Raw genomic sequence first — 21,513 nt, 5'->3', positions numbered from 1 at the left:
CTGAAGAAAAAGAAGGAGGCCAGTCAGGTAACGATGGGGTTGGAGAGAGAATGGGGCAGAAAAAAGGGAGGTATCGGAATAGACAACAAACAAGTAGGAAAGAAGACTGAAAAGGAATATAATCCAAGAAGGGTAGCCTAGCTAACCTATTGAGAACTGCTCTCCCCTGAGGCAGGAAAAGAACTGAGGAGAGAGAGGGTGGTCCCACACACCAAAGGAAGAGGAAGAAAGATTCTACTTCCTGCCTCCCCGATTGGATGGTGGGAAACACCCAAGATGTCCTCCGCCTCAGAGGGAGAAAGGGCTTTTTCAGTGGTAGCACCTCACCTTTGTGATGCCCTCCCTCTTGAGACTTACCTTACTCGCCGCTCACCTTGCCGTCTTTAATGTACCAGAACGACACATTGCTCTTTACCTAGGCTTTTAACTGAGGGATTCCACCTTTTTAAAGCTATTTCTATTATCTGTTTCCAGTCGGTTTTACGAAGACAGTTTTTAGGCTGCTGGATGTTGTTTTATGCTGTTTTGATGGCTTGCTTAGTGATAATTTGGGGGATTTTGTTGTCGTATTTTATGGCATTGTTGTTAATTTTTTTCATTTTGCCAGCTGCCTTGAGAAGGTCTCTCAAGAGGCAGCACAGACATGGTCTAAATAAATAAATAAATGAGATAGTCTCTGTCCTATGGAGACTACAATCTAGATTTTGACAGGGTGGGGGAAGGGAAACAAAAGCAAGGAGGCTGAGGAAGGAAAGGGGATACAAACAGTCCTCAAGGATAAGCAGAAATGCCCTGTTCGGAAGCAGTCCACCTTAGAGTACCAGTTGCTGGGAAGTAATAGCAGGAAAGTTTACTTTGCCTTCCTGCCCTGCTTCTGGACATTTTGGACACATCAGGCTGGACACAGGATGATACACGAAATGGAACAGGATAAGAAACTACATACACTAGGTGGAACACGGTTGGATCCAGCTTATATTCTTAAAAGAGATGTCAGGAATAATCCTACATTCAGCTCTCACTCCAACACCAAAGTCATTGTCTTTTTTGATTTATTTATGATTTTTATATACTGCGCTTCAGTAAGAGCATGTTCAGTGTATTTATTACTGCCTTCATTCTGCACATTTCACTACTTGCAAGTGGTCTAATTCTGTGCTGTACGATACTATACTAGTACACTACTACTGTGCTATGCTATACTATTCTAGTATACTAGTCCACCTATACTAGTCCACTTATTTCCACCATCAAATCTCTTCCCCAATCTCTTTTCTTCTTCTTCCCTTTGCTAGCGCATCCTTCTGAAGCTTTCAGATTCACAAAAGGCTCCCGTTTTGTAATTTTCCTTATTAATTTGGGTGTCTTCTGCCCTTTCTCTTAGATGCGCTGGAACAAATCTTATTATATATTCATATTTGTATATTCTCTCTCCCTGTCCCCCCCACCCCACCCCTTTCTGCCATAGAATTTCCACCACAAATAAATTTCGTGCTCCCAAGACAAACAAGCTCCATCATTCCCTCCTTGAAATAATTATGCTTGGGTTTAGCAGGGATAATGGGGTGGAACGCTGAAAATCACATCAGATATGTATCATGACAAAGCTAATTTAAACATCTTCATTGTTATTAAGTAACACGTCGCAACAGACTTACTCTGAATTTGCCACTGTTAGAGTGCTATAAACGTCACTCTGATGGTGAACAAACTCACTATTTAGAAACTTATCACAGAACTGAAAAGTTGAGAAGGGCTTGAAGAGCGTACAGGCTAACCTCCTGCCCAGTACAGAATAACCTCCAAGGAGGGAGAACCCATTCCACTTCTAGGCAGCTGATTCCACCACTAAACCACCCTTATTGTTAAAAAGTTTTTCCTAATATCCCACCAATATCTTCCTACCCATAATTTAAGCCCATTATTAGAAGTTCTACCCTCCACCGACTGGAACTGCTCAAAATGACAGCCCTCAAAAATACTTCAAAAGAGTGATCATAGCCACCCTCAGTATCCCTTTCTCCAGGCTGAACGTTCCCAGTTCCCTCAGCCTCTCTTCATAGGGCTTACTCGCCAAATCTTTAATCATCCTCATCACTCTCCTCTGTGCTCACTCTGACCTATCTATCTCCTTCCTATAAAGAGGCCTCCGGAACTGGAAGCAATACTTCAGCTGGGGTCTGAACTGTGTAATATACAGTGGTACTATCACATCTTCTCTTAGACACTAGGCATCTATTGATACACCCTAAAATCACGTTAGCCTTCTTTGCTGACGCATCACACTGGCTACACATACTCAATTTGTGGTCCATCAAAACCCCAAGATCCTATTCAGGCGCATTACTTACTACTCACAAGAGTATCCCCCAGCCAGCATGTGTGCCTCACATTTTTACTACCCAGATGCAAAATTTTACACCTACCTCTATTAAATTGCATCTTGTTCACATCTGCCCATTTTTTTCAGATCTAATTGGATTTTATCTCTATCTTACCGAGTGTTCATTACCCTGCCCAATATGGTGTCATCTGCAAATTTAATGAGTAGTCCCTTCCACACCCACATCTAGATCATTGATACAAATGTTTAAAAATACTGAGCCCCAAACTGAGCCCTAGGGCACACCACTGGATCAGACAGGGTTCCATTGATTAACACTCTTCAGAGCATGATTGTCCAACCAATTCATTATTCACTTAATAGTCACAAAATGTAATCCACAGCTCACCATCTTGCCCATCAAGATATCATGGAGAGTCTTATCAAAAACACATTACTAACATCGAAATGTATAATCTCCACAGCATCCACCAAGCCAGTCACCTGATCAGAAAACTGAAATGAGATTAGTTTGACAGGATCTACTAGGGACAAATCCACATGAACGTCCTCTTATCCCAGAGAGACCCTCTAGGCATTTACTCTTTTAAAATCCACCCCAAGATCTTCCTGAGGACAGTGGTTAAACTTACCAAGCCTATAGTTCCCCAGATCATCCTTCTTCTCCTTTTTAAAAACTGGGATAACGTTTGCCCTCCTTCAATCATTGGGCACATCTCCTGTCCTCCAAAAGGCCTGGATGAAAGCAGTGGCAACTCTCCAGCAGGGCCTTTAAACACTGTTGAATGGCCACCATCTGGCCCAGAGGACTTATCCCCATCCAGATATTTCTAAACAACCTCTTTACCCACATCCACCCGCAAATCCATTTCTATACCTTGTATATAAAACCATCCCGAAGTAGGCCTCTTTTTTCCTTCAGGTAGAAAACTTAGATAAAATATGCATTAAGCCTCGCCATCTTTGCTTTATCCACCATCAGGTTTGCTCCATTTTCACCCAGCTGTTGGCCTACAGCCTCCTTTACCCTCCATTTACTTCTCACATAACTAAGGAAATTATTATTATGAGCTTCCCTGGACAATCATCACTTACTCTTGGCCTCCCTAAGAGCCCCCTTAAAGCATTTAACCAACTCTTCCTTAGCAGCTTGCCCTTCTTTCCATTTCCGTTTGTTCTTTGACTCCCGCAGCTTTGCTCCCGCAAGCGTGATGACGTCACTTCCAGGAAGTGATGTCATAACACGCCCCCCCCAGAGCACTCCCACGCTCTGCAGGGGCTTGGATCGGGGCCACTGTGGAGGGCAGGAGCATTCCTGCCCTCCACAGCAACCCAAAATGGGCCTGATCCACACCAAAACAGGCTCGTTTTGGGCCTGTTTTTGGGTGGATTGGGCCTGTTTTGAGCCGCTGAGGAGCACAGGAGTGCTCCTGACCTCCACAGCAACCCAAAATGGGCCCGATCCGCACCATAATGGGCTTGTTTCAGGCCCATTTGGGTGCAGATTGGGCCCATTTTGAGCCGCTGCAGAGTGCAGGAGCGCTCCCGCACTCCAAAGCAGCCCCAATCCAGGCCAAACTGGGCCGATCCAGGCAGCTGCTGCACATGGGAGTGTGCAGCGCCGCAGGGGAGTGTGCACAGAAGGTGCGCGCCCCCCGCTGGCCAGGTAAATAGGGGTGGGATGTGAGGGGTGGGGGTGGGGGATCCTCCGCCCCACTGGGGGTATGGTATCCCTAGTCTACAAACACCCTTAATATCCCATAAAGGGGAGAATTCCAACAACACATGAACACTGCCCCCTAAATTCTCCATCACTTTCTCCTCATCCACCCACACTTCCCTATTAGTTTTTCAAAACGTGCTGCTGTATTGCTTGTTGTGTGTGTTCTTTTTAAAGTATTTAAGATGTTTTATTGGTTTTAAAGACATTCTATTTTATATTATTCTATTAATTGGAATCCGCCCTGAGCCTGCTGGTGTGGGGAGGGCAGAATACAAATCAAATAGAATAAATAAATAAATAATAAATAGTTAAAATCAAATCTAAAATACCTGACTCCTTAAGTCACCTCCTCTACCTTTTGAAAAAGGAATTTATCCTCCAAACAAATCAGAAATTGATGCAACCCCAGGCACTTGGCAGAATACATCTCCCAACACATGTCAGGGAAATTAAAATCGCCCGAACCCCAAGATCATATTGCCTGGACATAGTGGCCAGTTGTTCTAAGGAGAGATCCTCACCCTCTTCTCCCAGGCTAGGAAGTCTATCACAAACTGCAACCACAACACTGTTGGTCTGTCCATTCCTTATTCTCAACCAGACACTTTCTACAGCCCCATCATGTACATCCTCTGATATTTCTTGCAAATCATACACTTTCCTGACTTACGAAGCCACTCCTCTTTCCCTCTGACCCTTTTCTCCAAATTTTTCTTTCCTTTTCATTTTGCCTTTTTTATCTGCACTTTTTCCAATGTAGCTGGTGACCAGGACTAGGCTCTTTTTTTTAATCAGAGCTGATAAGCTAAGGAGTCCAATGAGAAGCTTTGAGCTACACGAACATATTTCAGCGCTTGCAGAAATAATAACAACAACATTCGATTTATATACCGCCCTTCAGGATGACTTAACACCCACGCAGAGCAGTTTACAAAGTATGTCATTATTATCCCCACAACAAAACACCCTGTGAGGTAGGTGGGGCTGAGAGAGCTCGTAGAAGCTGTGACTGAACCAAGGTCACCCAGCTGGCTTCAAGCGGACGAGTGGGGAATCAAACCCGGCTCTCCAGATTAGAGTCCTGCGCTCTTAACCACTACACCAAACTGGCTCTCAATGGGCTTGGCTGGCCTCTGGCCATGAAGGTACATGCACACTGGGACATTTACTCACCCTTCTTAGGCCACTGACTTCAGTGGGTTTAAAAGGGTAACACTTTCCTTCAGGACTGCATTGCTAGAAAATTCGTAGCATCAGTTAAGAATGTAAAATATCTTTTGCGGTTCTATGACAAACTTGACACTAGTGCTTAGGAATTTGAAATATTTTTTTTCCGGCTCTGGGATTCTAGTCTACGATCAGCAAGGGAAGGTGAAGTCATCATCCTCCATTCTGAAGACAGAGCATCATATCAACAATCCACAATGTATGTTTTGGCTGACTTCAACAGACAGTGCAAACCATTGCAACCAGTGTCAGGCTACTGTAAGTATCACACATTTTAAGACAGCATGCTATTAGAATTACTCATCCTGTGCATTTTCCTCTGTAGACAAGAAAATCCAGGAGGTGATGATTGCACTGTAGCAATCGTTTGCAAGTGGATTTTCCTGTTTCACACAGGAAAATCCAGTTGCTTCCTTTTTATTAAATTCCTTAAAATTTTCAATAAAAAACAGAGAAAAATGAATTGACGATTTGTGGTTTTGAAGATTAAGAGGTGGAAAATGTTTAGGGGGAAAGGAGAATCAATCATATAGGCTAAATTTGGAGTTAAGGTACAATATTGATTGTAAGGACAAATTTGAAGTTAGAGTATAATATGTAGTACTTGTACATCATAGAGAAAATTAGTACTTATTCCTAATTTCCTTTGCTTTTCGAGTAGCTATGTGTTTCTTTCCTTGTTTTCTTTTTATTAAATTCCTTAAAATTTTCAATTAAAAAAGGGAAATCCAGTTGCAAACAATTGCTAAAGTGCATTATCCAACGTGTGAAATCAGCCTAAAGTGCATTATCCAACATGTGTGAAGGCAGCCTTAAGACAGGACCTTATCCAATGACATTTTGATCTCTGCCTAGGACCTGGGAAACCCCTATTTAAATCTCCCTCCCCTTCAGCCATAAAGCTCACCAGGTGATCTTGGGCTAGTCATATACACTCAGGTTTACCTACTTAGCAGGGGTGCTATGAGGATAAAATGGAGGCAAACCATGAATACTGTCTCGGGTTCCTTGGAGGAAAGCTGATATAGAAACAACGTGACAACAGTTTCAACAGCTCCATTTTTGGAGACTTGAAGTCAGGGGTGAATTCCGGTTGAGAGTGAAACTGACAGATGAGGCTGAAACTGCCATCCTAAGAATAGTTTCCTGAGAGTAAGCCCCAATGAATACACCTGAGTAGTATTTTGGGTAGACCTGCTTAGGAGGATGCTGTCAGTCAGCCCGAAATATCTTCTGAATATCCATACCACTCCAAGCAAGTTTTATTTTTTCCACTGAATATTTCCTAGCAAAAGGAGCCAACTCCCAGTCATAAACAAATTTAGAACCAAGTAAAATTGGACACAGAATGTCAATTACAAACAACATGAAGAATTTAGGCTCGTGTTTTGGGGTCTAATTGACCCCAAGTGGTTTCTCGGGTATTTGTCTGAAGTTTGTTAGAATCAGGTATCCATCTATATACTAAAAAGAGGTTTTAAAAATGGTAAAGATTAAGGGAATAAAATTAATTTAGAAATATCTATCAAAGGTCTTTGGACTTCTTTGTTTTGCGCACACAGCATTCTTCTGGATCAACTGTGATTCTCTGACATTAAAAATGGCAGATGTCCAGGAAAGAGATAATCCAGGCATTCCACTCTTTGGCAGACTACACTACTAAGATACGTGTGCTCAGTTTTTGGAGTAGTGTCATATTTGATAGTAAAAGGAAATCAATAATATTTATCAAAAAGAGTAAGACTCTTTTCAACTTCCTTGCTTAAAATTTCATAGGAGAAAAGTATGGACATTATGTTTCCTCTGTGTTTGATTTTCAAATATCAGTACCCTGAGTACTTTGTGAATTAATAACCCTATGTAGACATCTCAGTTGCATGGGTACCCACTGAGCAGGGAGGGAGAGCCTGAACAAGTGTGCGGCCCCCCCACCTCCATGTGATTGCCAAGTGGTTTGCTGGGAACAAATGTGCAAAGGAGGTACCTGTGCACACACACGATCTACATTCCAAAACCAATGCCACCAAAAATGAGGAGAAGGTGTGTGTGCAATTCCTCTGTGCATTTGTCCCAGGCAGGCCACTCAGCAACACTGATTAAGTGGAGGAAGGGGGAAGGGCCAGCACACTTGCACCTGCTCTCCCTGCCCATGCGGTGAGTGCCCATGCAACTGAGATGTCTGCACAGGGCTGCATGAGTCTTGTGATAGCGAATTCTACACATTAATTATGTGTTGTGTAAAGTACTTTCTTTCGTCTGTCCTGAAAGTGCTATCCATCAACTTCGAATCCAGCCTAGAGATATGTGAGCCAATAATTTCAAAGCATGTGTGAACTTTAGTTTGCCTCCCCTAGGTCACTTTTGATCATTTTACCAGTTTTCTATGCTCATTTTCCCTCCACGTTTCCCCCTACTCTGCCCTGTGGTCTCAAATTTGGTGGTGGTAGAGGGAGCCCTCAAGTCATAGCTAACAACTTATGGTGACCCCTAGTCGTGTTTTCAAGGCAAGAGACTAGCAGAGGGGTTTGCCATTGCCTGCCTCTGCAACCCTAGACTTAGTTGGAGGTCTCCCACCAATTATTAACCAAGGCTGACCCCACTTAGCTTCTGAGATCTGATGAGATCAGGCTTGCCTAGGCTATCTAGGTCAGGGAGGCCTCAATTCTACTAACATACAATTAGAGTTGCCAAACCTGACCACCAGTGGCAGGGCTGGGGGCAGGACAAGGGGGCATACATGTAACATCAGCGACCACAGAGTTTCCAGCAATTCCTAGAGCTTCCCTTTGACATTTCCAGGTTGAACCCGGAAGTGACACAGCGATATCACAGCATCGCCATTTTTTTTTATTTTATTTTTCTCCCACCACTACTCAGAGTGGTGGTGGACAACAAAACTCACTGGTGGGAGTATAGTTGTCAACCTCTAGGTGGTGACTGGAGATATCTCAGAATTACAACTGATCTCCAGGCCACAGAAATCAGTTCCTCTGGAGAAAATGGCTGCTTTGGAAGGTGGACTGTATACACAGCTGAGGTCTGTCCCCTCCCCAAATCCCACATTCTCCAGGCTCCACTGCCAAAAGATCCAGCAGTTTTCCAACCTGAAGTTGGCAACTCTAGGCAGGAGGCCTGGCAAGTCTATATCCAGAACATTTTTATTATGTTTCCTGCTGTGATCACAGAGCATCATACCCTGGTTCTCTCTTCCTTGTTTTAGATAAAGTTGTAAAACAGATAACGATGAAACTGTGTGACTGGACCATGGTCACCCAAATGAACTTCATGGCAGAGTGATGATCTGAACCTGAGGTCTCCCACATCCTAGTCCGACACTCTAACCATTACACCACACTGTCTCTTTCTTAGACACTCCGTTTTGCTATCCTTGTTTTTTGCCTCTTATACCCCCTCCTGTCATAGCAATTTCTGACCAAAATGAATGAATGAGAAATCAAAGAGAATTCCTCTTTTGAAAGAGGAAAAGAGAATAAGAAGAACCAACTGCTATACCTAAAACAGACAATTTTGGGAAAAGAAATATCACCCCTTATAATAATCCTAAATGGGAGCACGATCATATGAATCAAAGCCCTGGTGCTGAAGAAAGGGAGGTTTTAACTTACTCCTCCTAAGCTTTCCCGATTCAAAATGGCACTCTTAGACTTGTCTTTGGCGTTGATAAAGGGAAAAGACAAGGTGCATGTATTATGAAAAGGGAGGTGTTTTAAAATGGAAAATAGCATGGAGGAAGAATCAATTCCCACCCACCCCCTCCAAATCCATCATTTAATTCCATATCAACCCTCCCCCACGTGCAGACAAAGTAGAAACTAGGAGGGGCCAATCATGAATTCATAGCATCATGTGTAGTTTGGACCTATAATAAATGATTTACTTCTTAAGATACAATTAAATGGACCCAAGGCAGAAAGTCGTCAGCGTGTTGCATCAAGCTACAGGGTGGGGTTTTTTTTTCTTATTTAGTGCAGCCAAATTGCAGCTGGGGGAGAATGGCAACCCCATTGTTGGTGTGCATTTCACTACTGATGAATCATTAATGTTTAATTCATACCGTGGGCTTTTGCCCCCCCCTCCACCGCTGAACGCATTTTCACCCACAGCACTCTTGTTGATCTGCAATGTTTTGACTTGAGAATCCAGGGAAGTACCGCTGTCAGCACATCAGCTTTCTTGCAAAACAAACCGCTTGCCTTGTGGCACCAGAAAGCAAACTGTGAATTTAAAATGAGTGCACGTGCAAGTAAAATCTGGCCGTTTTCTAATAAGGCAATTTGAACGATCTCCAAACCAAGCAACAGCAAGTCAACCACAGTAACGCTGAAATATTACAATTTTCATCAAAAATACTCCCTTTATAGGAGCTTGTAATGTTTATTTGTTTTGCCTAATTGTATAAAAAATACACTGTATTATCATTTGTACAAGATTCTTAAAACTATCTTTGGGTAAAATAATCTACAAGCCCCTTCTCAGCCTTGAAATCCACTACGCTCGACAAATCCAAGCCAGGAAAGGTGTGTACTTTTGGAAAGGGTGGCATTGTAGTACAAAACCCAGAGATTACATTTGGGGAGGCAGCCTATGCTTTTGCTCTGCTAACAGGGGAGCTGTCCATTGGCGCACGGAGTCTTCTGCTGAAGGAAGGATCCATGTATCAGAGGGAACCTCCAGAACAAAGTTGCAGGATCCGATCCATAAGGATTAAGATTTCTTTACATAATTCTCGCAACTTTCTATTAAGGGCTAAAGAAACCAACCTTACAGAAAACCAGCGCAGCTCATGAGCGCTGCGTGTTCCTTTCATGACAGCATGCACGCAAGCATTCCTTTTGCACCCAAGGCACATGGCAACTCTAAAATCTTCCATGAACAAATCACTTGCACTTAATAAGCAAAGTTGCACTTAATCATGAAAAGAGAGAGGCTGCGCTCTTCTCAAAGAATGTGTCACAACCAAACACGAGAAATTAAGCTTGGTTTAAAAAACACAGTTTGCTATTTCATACTTGTCTTGTACACACGAAGCAAATCCATATTTATAAAGCAATGCTAGGAGCCTAAGAGAACAATCCTAAGCAGATCTATTCAAAATCAGGTGTATTCAGTGGGGGCTTACTTCCAGGAAAGTGTTCTTAGGATTGCACTGTAAACATATTTTAAGCAAAACTAAATGTGAAATTCTAAACAGAATTATTCCAGTCTAAGCCCATTAATTTCAATGGGCTTAGACTGGGGTAACTCTGCTTAGGATTTCTCTGTGTGACTCCTAGTGAAAAAATAAAAAGGAGGCATAATAAATATCAACCAAGTTATTTCCCTCCATAGTACTCTTTGTCGATACAGAAGACAGAGTTTCTGAGCCTTTACAAAGCACTGAATATGTTGTCCCCAGGAACTCAAGAGTTTACAATTATTATTTTGCTGATGGGTAATACAAATAGGGTTTGTACTTACCCAGATCAAGGTACATATGAAGTTGCCGTATTCTGAGACAAAATAAACATTCATCTAGCCAAGTACTGCCCTGCAGCAACCCTCCAAAGTCTAGCCAAGTCTTGCTACCCAAGATCCCTTTAACTGGACATGCCAGGAATTGCACTTGTGCCCTGCTACATGCAGGCCACGTGGATCTGCTACTGAGCTCTAGCCACTTCATGCCTTCTCTGTGGCAGTGCTCATACTGACTCAGATCTTAAACAAGCTCCCAGGCACGTGATTCTTCTGACAACTTCTTTAGAAAAGCATGAAAGCAACACACCAACCAAGGGGCCAGGCCCATTTTCTTGTCCAGCCAAGTATTGAGAAAAATGTTGCCCCCTTCCCCACGATAAGCAAAACTGGAACATACTAAACAAAACAGTTAACCATTTGCAGAATGAATTATGCAAAATAAAAATGAGCCCATCTCGGCTCAATGTCCATAATGTTCGACATCACAAAATTCAGCTTTTCTTGGCACCAAGTTCTACATTCTGAAAGCACTGGATACACGCTGCCCTGAATGAAATCCTCGACGCTGTACAATTGGACGACAAATAGACAACCAACTTCATTCGGTTGCACACTATGTCGACCGCATTCACTCAAGCGCACGCTGAAATTTGATCACTTTAGGAATTAAGTTCTGAAAATATCTAACTCTAAAGCACTCTGGGACACACACACAAAGCAAAATGTTCTGATGCCAGATCACCGACAACTTATCATATTCTGCAAGCATTTGCATGTGTTCTCTTAAATGCAGAATACCAGCAATCTAAGACTATAAATTTAATTATCTCTATCATATATTAATTATTAGAATGGATTACAAAAAAAGCATCCCCCCTCTCACAATACCTTCCATTGCTCTCTTAAAGAAGACCTTGCAGCTTCCACAGGTAAGGACTCCATAGTGGCATCCTGACGCCTCATCACCGCAAATGAGGCATATCTTCTGAGAAAATGATTCAAAAGTATACTGAGGGCTCTGGCCGGCTTCTGCATCAGACCTGGAGGAAGGAGGGGAGGAAATGGAAGTTGTTACAATATTCAATGAACCGATTAAACTGGAAGGCATCCTGTATGGAAGAAATAGCCACACGAGGGTGTGCACGCATAGGAAAGACAACAGCACAAAAGTAGAAGATGCAGCAACACAAAAACAGCTAGACACATCTTATCCGGGGACAATCAGTGCCTTCCTCTATTAACATGCCACGTGATAGACCATCTCTTCCACACCAAGTTGCTGTAGAAGGGAGTTCTACTTCTGTTTAATACACAGCAATATTCTAATTTTTGCATCCGCTGACTGATCCCATTGCTAATGAACCCTTTCAAAAGCCTCAGGAAAATCAGAGTTAAGTTGAAATATAAATTAGTTCCATTTTTTCTTTCCTCTTTTTTTTTTTTTAATAACAGTGCAGGTCCAAAAAAAATGTATGAAATCTTCCTGATTCTCCGACAACACCCGTAGGAAACCTTCTCAGTTATGGGACTCAGAGCGGCACCACAAGTGACAAACAGGCACAGGTTGGACACTTGCCAGCTTCCCTCAAGTTTTGATGGGAAATGTAGGCAGTTTGGCGGAATGTTGGACAAGTGACAGTTGAAAAGTCCATTGGACAGCAGTCGGAGAGCCAAGCTGCAAGACCAGGACGCCTACATTTCCCATCAAAACTTGAGGGAAGCTGACAAGTGTCCAATCTGTGCCTTTTGTCACTTGTAGTTCCGCTCACAGTCTATCAAGAATGATATACCTTTAAAACTGAACTTTAGCACATTCCACTTTAAACTTTAAGATGTTCCTCCTAGTTTTAAGGATAAAACATAGAAGCTATAGAAGCAAGAGCCTCTATCAACAGGTCACAGAAGTTTACTTTGTGAGAGAACATTAAGGGTGACAAAAATAGAAGTTGGAAATGACTGGACGAATCTGAAAGTATCCTTCAACACGCCTCGTAAAATCACACATCTGGGCCAGACTGGAGGAAACAAGAACAGAACTGCAGAGGAGTTAGCTGTGTTAGTCTGTGGTAGCAAAATCAAAAAGAGTCCAGTAGCACCTTTAAGACTAACCAATTTTATTGTAGCATAAGCTTTCGAGAATCAAGTTCTCTTCGTCAGATGCATGATACAGAGACTGGTCAAATATAGAAGAGGAGGGAGGAGAAGGGGGGGAGAGAGAAGAGGCAATTCCCTAATTTCCTAATTGCCTCTTCTCTCTCCCCCCCCTTCTCCTCCCTCCTCTTCTATATTTGACCAGTCTCTGTATCATGCATCTGACGAAGAGAACTTGATTCTCGAAAGCTTATGCTACAATAAGAACAGAACAGTTTCTTTAAGGGCACTTCTTCCCCAGTCACACGATATAATTTGGGGGCAGGGAAGCAGTGTCTGATTTTAAGACTCCTGTTTGTTGCTTACCTCCTCACAGTCTTTTCTACCACCTTTCCTCCCAGCTGGACCACTGTACTGGAAATGAGCCTGCCGGGAGAAAAAAACCTGGCGCGGGGCAGACTACAAGAACCTCTTCTGCCCCCTTAAATCTACCTCCCCAAACCAGAGTTTGCATGCGATTGGGCGGACATTTAAAGATAAGCATCTGCTGTCACCATACCTAGTTTGTCCCAAAGTGCTAATAAATATAACTGCCAAGCAATCTGTTCAGGGAAGGCTTTTCCTTGGATTACTAATTTGCACTATGCGGAACCAGTGGTCCATTGAGTCTGGCATACTGCTTCACACAACGGCCAACCAGTTGCCCTGGTGGGCCAATAAACAAGACATAGAGGCCAAGGCCTTTAGGGTACCCAGTTGCTCACCGGTGGTGGGCAATCTCCCAGTGGTTCGCTCCCAGTGGTTTGCTCCATGGCCTGCTGATCACTGGCAATCAGCTTGAGGTGGAAAACTGCCCAGCAATCACCTGCCACTGACAGGCAACTCTGGTGGGGTGTGATGACATCACTTCCTCAAGTGATATCATCATGCCAGTGGGGGGCCTGTTAAGGTCCCAAATGTGTTGAATTGCCCTACGCAAAGCATGGAAGCACAGCCACCCCCAGCACGATGACATCACTTCTGGAATGTCATCATCAGGTCAGAGCCGGAGAGCATGCGCATGCAGATCATCCTCCGGGATCTCCCCCCTGCCTGAAGGTTATAGGGTCCTGGCAATAACAGCATTCAATTTAATAACATTCAATTTATAAACCACCCTTCAGGACAACTTAACGCCCACTCAGAGAGGTTTACAAAGTGTTATTATTATCCTGATGACAATCACCCTGTGAGGTGGGTGAGGCTGAGAGAGCTCTGAGAAGCTGTGACTGACCCAAGGTCACCCAGCTGGCTTCAAGCAGAGGAGTGGGAAATGAAACTCAGGGCCAAGCTACAAGTGACAAATGACACTTGAACGGCAAGTGGATCGAGTGGAGCGCAAGTGAACAGGGAGAAATACACTTGCCGTTCAAGTGTCATTTGTCACTTGTAGCTTGGCCCTCAGCTCTCCAGATTAGAGTCCTGCCACTCTTAACCATCACACCAAACTGGCAACTTTATGCTATCTCCCAACACTGGTATTTAGAGGTTTACTGCCTCTTTACATGGAGGTTCCCTTAACCCACCATGGCTAGTAGCCAATTTGCCAAACGCAGGGCTAACTAATAACCAGTTCTGAAGTGGAAGGAAGTAATAAAGTGGTATCCATAAATCAGAAATTCCTTACAAGAACAGAACATCCAAGAGATCCACAGAGCTACCCTGTCCGGAAAGGGCTATTGCGTGAATTTCAGTGAAGCCTGCATGCAGGGCTTTTTTTCTGGGAAAAGAGGTGGTGGAACTCAGTGAGTTGCCCTTGGAGAAAATGGTCACATGGCTGGTGGGCCCCGCCCCCTGATCTCCAGACAGAGGGGAGTTGAGATCAGTGGCACGGAGGGCAATCTCAACTCCCCTGTCTGGAGATTAGGGGGCGGGGCCACCAGCCATGTGACCATTTTCAAGAGGTTCCGGAACTCCGTTCCACCGCGTTCCTGCTGAAAAAAAGCCCTGCCTGCATGTATATTGCTTTGTGTACAAGGATCCACTCTCACCTGAAATGAGCAGAGGTACCTTAGAATACAACAATCTACAACAAGTATACACTTAAATACAAGATTAGTCTTTTTTTCCAGGGATGCCACCCAAGGGGGTGGGGGGTTGTGTTAAATTTGCACACAAGTTACAGTTATGTCCAATAATAATAATAATTTTAAAAACTCTTGATGCATATCATTTATAAGAGGTCTTACATTCAGGTCATCTTCCTTCCTCTTATTACCATTTCATTCCTGCCTCTTTGAGATCTACCACAACAATTGTGAATTTTGCAAATGCATGTATGAGGAAGAGGAGGCTCAGAGATTGCTCTTTCACACCCGTCATCTGTTTCATTCCTGTTGGTACAATCCTAAACAGAGTTGCAATCTTCAACCCACACTGAAATCGAAGCAGTTAGAAGGGCATCAATCTGCTTAGTACGGCACTATAAAATCTCTGAATTAAGATTTAGGATTTTTATGGTGGGGTGCTTTGGGAATACTGTCCTCATTCTATCCATTTTTCCATCTTTTAAGTTCTGCATATTCATAAAAGCACAGGATGGGGGATTAAAAAGAAACACAGATATCTGTATCTGCATTTTTAATTTAATTATTTTTAATTTTATATCACAAAGTTCATAGTGTACGTTTGCTAATTAGAAAGCATAATCTACTGATCCATTGGAGGGTAATCAGCAAAGCACAACACTCAGGATTGTCAACCAATTAAATTCAATTTAGTTGATTATTCATCTGCATTTTGATTAATCAATGTATATTTGCATACTACTTAAACTGCAACAGATGTACCTATTTCAGATACTGAAACAAGTTCACTTTACGATACAAAATCTGACACTAAAGTAATGCTGTAGGAAAGAGCAAGAGTCCAGTAGCACCTATAAGACTAATAAAATTTGTGGTAGGGCATGAGCTTTCATGAGTCACAGCTCATACTCTACCATAAATTTTGTTAGTCTTATAGGTGCTACTGGACTCTTGCTCTTTCCTACTGTTACAGATAGACTAACACAGCTAGCTATCTTGATCTAAAGAAAGGCTATCTTTCATATTTTCTTTTTTCTTCCCTGTTACAACATGTCAAAACCAAATCCACCAAGTTCGCTCAAAATGCACAACCGTAACACTTCCAATTGTCCCTAGCTGATTAAAATCAGCTAAGACTTAAACCAGTGGGTCCACTGATTAAATCAACTGAAACTTGCAGCCTTAATAAGCAAAATAATTTATAAAAATATTCACCCTCACCTGAAGTGAAGGTCACTACAACCCCAAAAACTTATTTCTAAAACAGAGTTACCGCGTTCATTGTTCTCAAGGTGTAGCACATCTGTAGTCCAAACTATGAGCTATTCTGACTTGGTTCTGCTAGCTGGTGTATCAGGTAGGACACGACAGCGGTAACCTCACCTCCTCAATGTGCACTCGCACGTGCACGTGTCTTGCTCCCCTCTGAACATGGCAGGCTGGATGGAAGCACAATTTTTTCACCTCTTCCCTCTCATCTAAGTATCGCTGTCTGAAGGAGTTCCAAGCCAATTAAATGCTGACAGGTCACCTCCGCTGACTTCAATGGAATTCATCTGACGCACAACCGAGGACTATCGCTCAATCAGAACAGGGCTCAAACACATTTTGCAGACAGATCTCTTTGATAGCTTCTAAGATGTTTCAGTCACAATATCCTCCATCAATAAACACAGAGATGGAGCCTACCAGCCTTCCACAAGCATGCAGTGGGGGCGGGGGGATATTCTTGCCTGAATCTCCTCCTCCCTGAAGCCCCGTCCTGTCCCATGAAGCTCGCTGTCCACACGGGTCCCCTGATCCCTAGCACAGACTTTTCAGGGGACTTCTGGGGGAAGAGTAATAACAGGGAACGATCTACTTCTGCCAACAGAAGGCTTGTAGGACCCAACTGATAGCATCTGTTAGTCTCTGTTATAACCTTGGCCTGGTGCACGTATGATTTAATAACACCAATTTTATTGGCAGAGCCGGTACCTTTCCATTTTCATTTTTCTGTTTGAAATTCTCTTGACAGCATAGTTGCTGGAAGTTCAAGTTGTACAGTTAAATGCACGCACAGATTTTTTGGTGTCAATAGTGTATTCCCTTGGTGGCAGAAATGTTCATTTTGAAGTTTACTATTTTTCTAAATGTTGCAAGATCCTTGGAATGGCTGCATCCATGATGCTTGATTACAACGATTCAATAGTCACAAGGCAAAGAATGTGGTGCATCTCCCCACCCCACACACCTACTCTATATAATATTTTCTTTTATGTACTCAATTGCTACTCCATCTTAATGCACCATAGTCAATTGCAATTCTCCCTTTATCAGATTAGCAGTTTAAACAGAGGGGATTGTGGAATATGAATGGTCAGCCTGAACTCCAAAAAGTGTGAACATTTTATCGACCTTAGTAATAACAGTCTTAAAAAATCATCATTCTTGGAGTCTAGATTTACCACTTATTTGAGCATTAGCTAACAACATGATTTGTAATACATACAAGTTTGTATGTCATCGCTTCATAATTTTTATGAGCAGTTTGTATTTTAGAAGCTAGCAGGTATGAACTGTGCACTTATTGTGTGAAGAGACTGCATTCGCTCACAAAACCTCTGGGGACCACAAAACACCCCAGAAAAGGGGTTTGGTCTGTAACGATCCTGTCAATGATAAATTACTCTGTGGAAATAAAAAGAGCATTCATTGCACAACCTGCTCTGACATTATTGTGTAAAAAAACACAGTGGCCATTAGTTATAACGTATTAGGAAATGATCAGAACTATAACGCATTTGTGGTCTGTGTTCCCAATCTATATGTAATCCTTAAAATAAGCAAACGGTTTCACTGCTTAACAAAAGCAATTTGATGTCGTACATTTTGCCCCACTGTAGAAATGAACGACTGGCTAATGTAGGACGTCGAATCCACATCAGCCACAGACTGTGCGATCCTAAGAACATTTCTCGTTGAGAAAAGGCCCACTGAGTAGCCTTCAGTAGGACCCTGAGTAGACCGGATTAGGACTGCACCCTTCAGGCCGTCTCCCACGGCACGCAGGCACGTATGAAAAACAGAACAGTAAAGAGTCCAGTAGCACCTTTAAGACTAACAAACTTTATTATAGCATAAGCTTTCAAGAGCCACAGCTCTCTTGCTCTGGAAAGCTAATGTTACAATAAAGTTGGTAAATCTTAAGGGTGCCGCTGGACTCTTTACTATTTTGCTACGATAGACTAACACAGCGAACTCCTCTGGATCTATGAAAAACAGGAAAGCCGTAATTAAGGTTTCTGACTGATCGACAGCAAAGAAGATGGGTCCAGCCTTTCTTCTGCTTTATAGAGGGCAATTTAGAGACCTGCAAGCTATAAAGGGCTGATTAGTCAGCCCTTTAAACTAGAGGCACCTCTTGTTTAAAGGACCTCAGGAGACAGGGATGGTAAAACCTTCTGCCCAAGGTCTAGGGGAGAACTCATCACAGGCCAGGGATGTGCAATCAGCGTGTGTGCCAAACAGCAGCACACAGAGCATGCAAGGACCCACTGCAACCCCGGGACACACTGGCATCACAAACCCATGGGAGAAGATGGACAGACATAGCGTGCACCCATCACTGGCAATGCCTCAGTTTGCTCTCCATGTATCTGCCCACGAACAATCTCAATGTCCATTTGCTAGCACACCACCATTGTCACAAGCAAACATTGCCGTTTTGTTTAGCACTCAGGTAGCCTATCACACTTGGCTGAATGGGCCAGTGGCCGAATTGTAGGTCAGTTTCCTAAGCAGTTGGTCAACATTGATCAGATATTCTAAACTATGCCAAAGCAATTTAATAGCAACAAAGAGGAACTATTCATGACGGCCTTCTCTCCTATGAACCAGAGGTAGCATGTTTTTAATTCCGACTGTATTACGAAGGATCTCAAAAAGGCATTCTGGTCCCTTAATAAACAGCAAATCTTTTCAGGTTTCCACAAGTCTTACCAAAGGACACCCATATTCGGACTGTGTGAATATGGGTTGGATATATGCACATCTATGCATAGATCACACTACTGGAATCATTCACCTCCTGTATTTTCATCAGAAAATCCAAAGGGTGAATTACTACAACAGTGTAATATCCAACCAACGGAGAGAATCCCACCACACTTTTTAAAGTCAATTCACTGGTTTAAAGACAAGCAAAGAATCGCCAACACGTTCTTTAACCAGTCCTCAATGTGTCAAATTTTTAAAAATAGGGTTGCCAACTCCAGGTTAAGACATTCCTGGAGATGTGGGGGATGAATCCTGGTGTTTTAGGTGGGTAGTTATGCTGGTCTGCAATAGAACAGCAGGATTTGAGTCCAGTGGCATCTTAGAGACCAACCAGATGTTCAGGGTCCAAGGTTTCAAGAGTCAGAGCTCCCTATTTCAGAAATCGGGGGTGGGGGGGGGGAGGTTCGGGAAGGAGGAATACCTCCGTGGGGTACAATGCCATAGAACCCACCCTCCAAAGCTACCCTTTCCTCCAGGGGAACTGATCTCTGTGGCCTGGAGATCAATTGTAATACTGGGAGATCTCCAGGCCCCACCTGGAGGCTGGCAACCCTAACTGGAGGGGGTGTTAAAACAGCCCAAACATTGGGGGGAGGCGGGGGAGCCCCCCTCCTACCTTATATAGCTGAGATAAGGCGGGTAGAGCTGCGGGAAGGAGTCTTTCAGGCCTGCGGGCGGAAAGGCGAGCTGCGACGGCCCCTGAAGGGCCAGCGGCGGGTACAAGGCCGGGGGCGCGGCGCTGGAGGTGGAGGGCAGGCTGAGGCTGTCCCTGGGCACGATGCAGCCGGCGGAGACTTTGCAAGGCACCGGTCCGTACGAGCCACCGGCGGAGGCGGCCGCGGCGGCCTCGGCTTTGTAGAGGACGGCCTCGAGCGAGGCGGCGGCGGCGTCGTGGGGGCCTCCGGCGGCGGGCTTGGGCTGCGCGTAGTCGACGCAGGGCAGGGCGAGGGCCAGCGGGGCGGCCGCGGGCAGGCTCTCCTCCTTGATGCGCAGGCCGGGCTGGAAGTCGCCCGCGTTGGGCGCGCACAGGTAGTGGGCCAGCTCGGGCGGCGAGGGCAGCAGGCGCGCCTGGGGGGGCCCGCCGAAGGCGCCGCCGCCGCGCTCGAACTCCTCCTCCCCGTCGAGCAGCTGTCGCGTGCGGGCCGCCAGGTAGGCCGAGTTGAGCGGCAGCAGCGGCGGCACGTTGAGGAGCTCCGCGGGCGCGGACGGCGCCCCCGGACCCAGGCTGCTGTTACTGGCGGCGGCCGCCCCCTCCGCGTCCAGCCCCGGCTGGCCCTCGCAGGCGTCGGCGGGCGCGGCCCCCTTGCCCGCGGGGCTCTTGTAGACGGCGCCGTCCGCGTCCTTCGCCGCCTTCCAGGGCGGAGGAGGCGGTGGCAGGGCGGCCGGGCCGCAGGACGTGGTGCCGGCTTTGCCGTCGGGGGGCCGCCGGTGGTTCATCAGCTCCGGGATCTCCGAGGCGAAGATGGGCCAGGCGGCCGGGGGGCTGTCCGCGGGGGCCAGGAAAGTGTCTAGGACCCGGTCCAGGGCATCCTTGTCGGCTGCGGAGCCGCGGGTCGGGGAGGAGGCGCCCTGCGCGCCCTCCGCCTCCTCCTCCTCCGGGAGGTACGCCTTGGGCTCCTCTTCCTCCTCCTCTTCCTTTTCCTCGTCGTCGTCGCTGCTTTGCGGGTACAGCAGCCCGTCCAGGGATAAGTCGATGGCTTCCACGACGGTCTCCTTTCGGAAGGAGCCCAGATCGGGGCGGTGGGGGGCCCGCAAGAGGACCGACCCGTCTCGGGGATCGGAGGAGGAGGAAGAACGCGCTCGGGGGTCCCCGTTGGCCTTCATCTCTGTCATAGCGACCCTTTGGCTCGACGGGGAAGGCAGCAGATCCAGCGGGACCGAAGCGGATCGGGGACTACGCCGGGCTGGCCTCGGTCAACATCCCGGGTTCTCTTTCGACGGTTTGCGTCCCCCCAGTCACATCGCCAGGCGCGCCCACAAGCGGCCGAGGAGGAGCAACCCAACTTGGATCGGTGAAAACCCCGCACGAAGGAAACCGAAAGGGTCCGGCTGGAGACGCCGCGCCGAGGAAGGCTCCCAAAAAGGCTTCCAGCCGCTGCTCCGCTCCAGCCGTCGAACCTCGCCAGGCCTCCGAAGTGTCCCAAGCCCCCCAAGAAACCGATCCCGACGCAGGGCGGCAGCAAAGAGGCGAAGCAACGGTCAGAGTCCGATCGCGTGCCGGGTGTCCCCGGATCCCCTCTCCGTCCAGCGCCTCGGAGCTCCGCCTGCCGCCGCCCCTGACAGTCCGGGGAAGTTTTTGCCCCGGCTAAGTTCCCCAGCTGCCCTGGACGCGCCCCCTTGCCTGCCCGCGGTCCGCCGAGCAACAGGAGGCGGAGGGGGCATCCCAAACGCGGCGACCCGCTGGGGTGGGGGGAGAAGCGGCTTTGGCAAACGGGACCGGCGAGGCGAGGCGAGGCTAGCGGACGCTGCGGGCTCCTTGGCCCGGCCGGCTCTGCGCTGCCTCCTCGTGGTCAGTTCCTTCTGGGTTCTAGACCTGTTGCAACCAGAAC

The 21,513-nt window shown here is 45.7% G+C and overlaps 1 protein-coding gene across 1 annotated transcript in view; it reads right to left on the bottom strand.

Annotated features, from left to right (window-relative positions):
* Nucleotides 1–20,807, bottom strand: part of PGR (progesterone receptor) — an 83,261-nt gene extending 62,454 nt beyond the window's left edge. The window contains exons 1-2 of the mRNA XM_054974130.1: nucleotides 19,581–20,807; nucleotides 11,658–11,809 (exon numbers count right to left, since the gene is read on the bottom strand). Coding sequence (XP_054830105.1) covers nucleotides 11,658–11,809; nucleotides 19,581–20,797 — 1,369 coding nt within the window. The 5' untranslated portion in view covers nucleotides 20,798–20,807. The remainder of the gene's footprint in view (nucleotides 1–11,657; nucleotides 11,810–19,580) is intronic.
* Nucleotides 20,808–21,513: the final 706 nt, after the last annotated feature.

This window comes from Eublepharis macularius, chromosome 3 (assembly GCF_028583425.1).
Source record: "Eublepharis macularius isolate TG4126 chromosome 3, MPM_Emac_v1.0, whole genome shotgun sequence".
Lineage (NCBI taxonomy): Eukaryota > Metazoa > Chordata > Lepidosauria > Squamata > Eublepharidae > Eublepharis > Eublepharis macularius.
The sequence above is the reverse complement of the archived record's forward strand: the minus strand, read 5'-3'. Positions and strand labels throughout refer to the sequence as shown.